Source organism: Theropithecus gelada, chromosome 10, assembly GCF_003255815.1.
Source record: "Theropithecus gelada isolate Dixy chromosome 10, Tgel_1.0, whole genome shotgun sequence".
Lineage (NCBI taxonomy): Eukaryota > Metazoa > Chordata > Mammalia > Primates > Cercopithecidae > Theropithecus > Theropithecus gelada.
Genome location: NC_037678.1, coordinates 57,715,096 through 57,721,095, shown reverse-complemented (window position 1 = coordinate 57,721,095; position 6,000 = coordinate 57,715,096). Strand labels below are relative to the sequence as shown.

Below are 6,000 nucleotides of genomic sequence, written 5' to 3'. Positions count from 1 at the left end.
CCAAAAAAAAAAAAAAAAAAAAAAAAAAAAAGACAAACCCTAAATGCCATGTGGGTTGGGTCCTGGAAGAGAAAAAGAATATTAGGGGAAAAAAGAGTGAAATTCCAATGAAGTCTGGAGTTCAGTTAATAGCATTGTAGTTAATAGGAGCTAATGGTATAAAATAGTTAATAGCATTGCACCAGTGTTAATTTTGTAGTTCTGAAAAATGTACCATGTTCACATTGGGGAAAGCTGGGTGAAAGATATACAGCAGGCGAGGCATGGTGGCTGACGCCTATAATCCCAGCACTTTCGGAGGTTGAGGCAGGCAGATCTCTTGAGGTCAAGAGTTTGAGACCAGCCTGGCCAACATGGTGAAACCTTCTTTCTACTAAAAATACAAAAATTAGCCAGGTGTGGTGGCACATGCCTGTAGTCCCACCTATCCAGGAGGTTAAGGCAGGAGAATTGCTTGAACCCGGGAGGCTGAGGTTGCAGTTAGCCGAGATTGTGCCACTCCAATCCAGCCTGGGTGACAGAGTGAAACTATGTCTCAAAAAAAAAAAAAAAAAAAAAAAAAAAAAAAAANCAGGGAGGCAGAGGTTGCAGTGAGCTGAGATGCGCCACTGAACTCCAGTGTACTCCAGCCCGGGCGGGAGAGGGAGAACGCCCCCCTAAAAAAAAAAAAAAAAAAAAAAAAAAAAAAAAAAAAAAAAAAAAAAAAAGATATACAGCAAGCCTCTGTACTGTTTTTGTAACTTTTTCTGTAAATCTAAAGTTACCCCAAAGTAAAAAGTTTATTTTAACAAAAAGGCTAAGAACCTCTTTCTCAAATTCCTAAAGAACTTGGCTTGGTACTTAGCAGAGGCAATAGAAGTTTACCAGAACAGTGTGTTGGGTTGAGTCCTGGCTAACGTACGAACCACTAGCTGAGTGACCCCAGAGAAATCACTCTTTTGAGTCTCTCTTATCCCGGCTGTAAAGTGGGAGCCGCGATGCCTCCCGCATCGGGAGATTGTATGTGTGAGGTGTGAAGGCTTGTAAAGTATCTGGCATGCAGCAGGCCTCATAGATGGGGGTGCACGCTACATCCCTCAAACAGTTCAGTAAACCGGGTGCACATTACATCCCTCTATCACTGCTTAGTAAACAGGGGTGCATGCTACATCCCTCCATCATAGCTCAGTAAACAGGGGTGCATGCTACATCCCTCCATCACAGCTTTCTCTCGGGCCTGCTCATGCTGGGCTTGGCCCGTGGGGAGGAGGGAGGCAGCGGAGCCCCAGGAGCCTTCCTTCCCCACCCCAGCAGCTCTTGTCTTGTCTTGCTTTTAGGTGATGACAGAGGGTGGCCACAGCAAGGGGTTTGGCTTTGTGTGTTTTTCCTCCCCAGAAGAGGCGACAAAGGCTGTGACAGAGATGAACGGGCGCATCGTGGGCACCAAGCCACTCTACGTGGCACTGGCCCAGCGCAAAGAGGAGCGGAAGGCCATCTTGACCAACCAGTACATGCAACGCTTCTCCACCATGCGGACCCTGAGCAACCCCCTCCTGGGCTCCTTTCAGCAGCCCTCCAGCTACTTCCTGCCTGCCGTGCCCCAGGTGACCTCCTGCCCACAACTCCCACCGCAGCCTTCCCCAGCCTTCCCCCCTGCCCCAGCCAGGCAGAGCGTGAAGACTAGAGTTCTAGGGAAACGGAGGTTTCTAACTTGCTTCTGCTGAGGACTCACGAGGAAGTCTTTGTTTTCCTCTCTATAAAAGGGAGAGAGAGTGTTAGTCAAATGGCATTTCCCAGTGAGAGAAGCTCGTGAATGTTGTGCTGAAAAAGACTCTCAATGATCCAGCAAGTATGGGAAATGTTGCGTTCAGCAAAATAAACCTACATTTTTCTTTCTTTTTTTTTTTTTGAGGCGGGATCTCCGTGTCACCCAGGCTGGAGAGCAATGGCGTGATCATGGCTCACTGCAGCCTTGAATTTCTGGGCTTGAGTGATCCTCCCACTTTAGCCTCCTGAGTAGCTGGGACTACAAGTGCATGCCACCATGCCCAGCTGATTTTTTGTTTATTTTAAAGAAAGGGGTCTCGCCATGTTGCCCAGGCTGGTCTCAAACTCCTGGGCTCAAGCAATCCTCCTTCCTTGGCCTCCCAAAGTGCTGGCATTACAGGAGTGAGCCACTGTGCTCCGCCCTACATTTTTAAAAAAATTAAATTAATTTTTTTTTTTTTTTTTTGAGACAGAGTCTTGCTCTGTTGCCCAGAATGGAGTACAGTGACAACATCTTGGCTCGCTGCACACTCTGCCTCCTGGGTTTAAGTGATTCTTGTGCCTCAGCCTCCCAGGTAGCTGGGATTACAGGTGCGTGCCACCACACGCGGCTAATTTTTTGTGTTTTTAGTAGAGACAGGGTTTCACCATGTTGGCCAGGCTGGTCTTGAATTCCTGACCTCAAGTGATCTGCCCTCCTTGGCCTCCCAAAGTGCTGGGATTACAGGCATGAGCCACCATGACCTAAATTTCTTTACTGTCTATACTGTTCTACCCTAAGATGCCAATTTCTACTGAGACTCTCCAAAACAGGCACAGATTATCCAGCATTTCCCCAGCTTAGATGGTCATTTTTTGTGGGATGCCTGTTAACATCTCCCCTGGATGTTAATGTTCTGAGGAGCATGGTTTGGGAAAGGACCTCATGGGACTTAGAGGAAGTAGAAAGATGTCACCCATTAAAGGCCACCAGGGTGAGAACATTCCTCTCCTTTTGGCAGTTGCTTAAGCTGGCACAAGTTGGAGTAAGATGTCACCCTTTTTATCCAGGTCACTGGGCTAGCTGACAAGGAGCCAAGATTGAAATCTAAGATCTTTGCCCTGGAGGATTCAGGGCTAATGGACATCCTGAGATGGGAGGAAGGAACTTTCATTTCAGCCTTGTGGGTCTTGACTCACCAGTCCCTGCAGGAGCCAGTGGAGTTCCTGCCATGGTGTCCCTGAAGAGTTGTAGCTTCTCACCTACCCTGCTGCCAAGTCCCTCAGTCTGGATCTTCTTTTCCCATGCAGCCTCCAGCCCAGGCTGCATACTATGGCTGTGGCCCGGTGACACCCACCCAGCCTGCTCCCAGGTGGACGTCCCAGCCACCTAGACCTTCCTGTGAGTGACCCAGCCCCTTCCACTCTGACTGGCCTATTGGTGTGGGCCCCATGGGGCAGTCATAACACAGGGATGAAACCTGGCTCTGCCACTTTCCAGGGTGGGTGACTTCACTTCTCTGAGCCTCAGTTTCCTCTTCTGAGCATGGGCCTGAATGAGATGTGTGTAAAGTACCAAGCACAGTGGTGAGCCAATGAAAGACACACAGCTAGCCACCAGCAGTCATCGCCAAAGACGCCTCTGATTTGTGACTCTGAAAATTCTTGCAAAGCTGAGAAGATGAAACTCCTGTGGCTATATTATTGACCAAAGGCCCTCTTCTATAAGAGTGAAATGCACACTCACTTGAAACTGTCTTGGAGACTAAGGTGTGCGATCATGGTGCTTATGCAGTTTGGGGCTCTGGGTAGACACGAGCTGGATTTGAAATTGTAGATTCCTACACTCCCCCTCTCTGGAGTTCTGGGTCTAAGTGAATTGACTCCTATTTCTGTTGTGAATGTTGTAGTTTCCCTTCCCATTCTCTTGGTGGCCCTGGAAGCCTCTAGGCACAGTGTGCCACCCTGATTATTCCCACCATTCCATCCAACTTTTCTCTCTGTGGTGTCTGCACCACAAGCTGCCTACCCTCCAGGTGCCTCAATGGTCCGGCCACCCGTCATGCCTCGTCGCCCCCCAGCCCACATCAGCAGTGTCAGGCAGGCCTCCACCCAGGTGCCACACATGGTGCCTCATACCCAGAGAGTAGGTGAGTGTGGGTAGGGCCAAGGGGAATGGGGGTGGGGCAAAGTTGGCACCAGAAGTCAGGACCAGCCTCCATGGTGACCTTGCCATACGCCCTCTCGGTGAACAAGGCCAACTTTGGAGACTGTAGCGTGGTAGTTAGCTTGGCCTCCAGTTCCTGGGACCAGCTGACTCAGGCCTCTGCTGACTACTACAGCCGATCACCTAATCTGTAAAATGGGGACAAAAATAGTACCCCCGGCCGGGCGCGGTGGCTCAAGCCTGTAATCCCAGCACTTTGGGAGGCCGAGACAGGTGGATCACAAGGTCAGGAGATCGAGACCATCCTGGCTAACACGGTGAAACCCCCTCTCTACTAAAAAATACAAAAAACTAGCCGGGCGAGGTGGTGGGCGCCTGTAGTCCCAGCTACTCGGGAGGCTGAGGCAGGAGAATGGCGTAAACCCGGGAGGCGGAGCTTGCAGTGAGCTGAGATCTGGCCACTGCACTCCAGCCTGGGCGACAGAGCGAGACTCCGTCTCAAAAAAAAAAAATAAAAAAATAAAAAAATAAAAAAAATAGTACCCCCATTTTATTGTAGAGAATTTAAATTTTTTTTTTTTTTTTTTTTTTTTTTTTGAGGCAGAGTTTCATTCTTGTTGCCCAGGCTGGAGTGCAATGGCATGATCTCTGCTCACTGCAACCTTCGCCTCCCAGATTTAAGTGATTCTCCTGCCTCAGCCTCCCAAGTAGCTGGGATTGTAGGCATGCACCACCATGCCTGGGTAATTTTGTGTTTTTAGTAGAAACGGGGTTTCTCCATGTTGGTCAGGTTGGTCTTGAACTCCCGATCTCAGGGGATCTGCCTGCCTCGGACTCCCAAAGTGCTGAGATTACAGGCATGAGCCACCATGCCCAGCCTTAACTTTTTTTTTTTTGTAAGATCAAATCTCGTTCTATCGCCCAGGCTGGCGTGTAATGGTGTGATCTCGGCTCACTGCAACCTCTGCCTCCCGGGTTCTAAGCAATTCTCCTGCCTCAGCCTCCCAAGTAGCTGGGATTACAGGCACGTACCACCATACCTGGCTAATTTTTGTATTTTTAGTAAAGACAGGGTTTCACCATGTTGGCCAGGCTGGTCTCGAACTCCTGACCTCAGGTGATCCACTGGCCTCCACCTCCCAAAGTGCTGGGATTACAGGCATGAGCCACCATGCCCGGCTTGTTGTTGAGGATCAATGAGATCATGCATGCAAGGGCTTAGCGCTGGGCCTAAAGCCTGGTAAGTATTGCAGTGATTATAAACAAGGGTGTAGATTTTGGCTGTTCAGCAAGTGCGTCTGTTCTTTCATTCTGCAAATGTTCTCACATCCACTCTGTGCTGGGGCCCCAAGCTCAGCACTGGAGGTTCTGCGTGAACGAGGCATACTCAATCCCTGGCCTTAGGTTGCTGCCAGGCCCTGACACCCCTGCTTATTCCTTTTTATTGTGGTAAATACATATAACAAAATTTACCACTTAACTATTTTTCAGTGTACAGATCAATGGCATTAAGTATATTCACACTTAATGTGAATTTTTATATATAAAAATTGTATAAGATATATATATAGGCTGGGCATGGTGGCTCATGCCTGTAATCCCAGCACTTTGAGAGGTCGAGGTGGGTGGGTCATGAGGTCAGGAGTTCGAGACCAGCCTGACCAACATGGGGAAACCCTGCTTCTACTAAAAATGCAAAACTTAGCCAGATGTGGTAGCATGTGCTTGTTATCCCAGCTACTTGGTAGGCTGAGACAAGAGGATTGAACCCAGGAGGTGGAGGTTGCAGTGAGCTGAGATCACACTGCTGCACTATAGCCTGGGTGACAGAGCAAGACTCTGTCTCAGAAAAAAAGAAAAGAAAAGAAAAGAAAATATTTGTACAAATAGCTCTTTGAAACCCTGCTTTCAATTCTTTTGGGTATATACCCAGAGGTGAAATTGCTGGATGATATGGTAATTCTGTTTAACTCTTTGAGGAAGCCCTATACTGTTTTTCTGTAGTGGTTACATCATTTTACATTCCTACCAACAGTGCACAGTGTTCTAATTTCTTTACATTCTTGTCAACGCTTGTTATTTTCTGTTTTGGTTTTGTTTTGTTTCAT

General features: G+C 48.3%; 1 protein-coding gene across 3 annotated transcripts in view; it reads left to right on the top strand.

Moving 5' to 3' along the window:
* The window catches only part of PABPC1L (poly(A) binding protein cytoplasmic 1 like), a 30,371-nt gene that overhangs the window by 20,092 nt on the left and 4,279 nt on the right, over positions 1–6,000 (top strand). Inside the window, exons 8-10 of one of the 3 annotated variants that reach the window (XM_025398683.1) lie at positions 1,317–1,583; positions 3,037–3,127; positions 3,762–3,875. In XM_025398683.1, the coding sequence (XP_025254468.1) occupies positions 1,317–1,583; positions 3,037–3,127; positions 3,762–3,875 (472 nt within the window). Of the gene's footprint in view, positions 1–1,316; positions 1,584–3,036; positions 3,128–3,746; positions 3,876–6,000 lie in introns of all 3 variants that reach the window. The other 2 variants (XM_025398684.1, XR_003121437.1) reach the window with 2 other exon arrangements.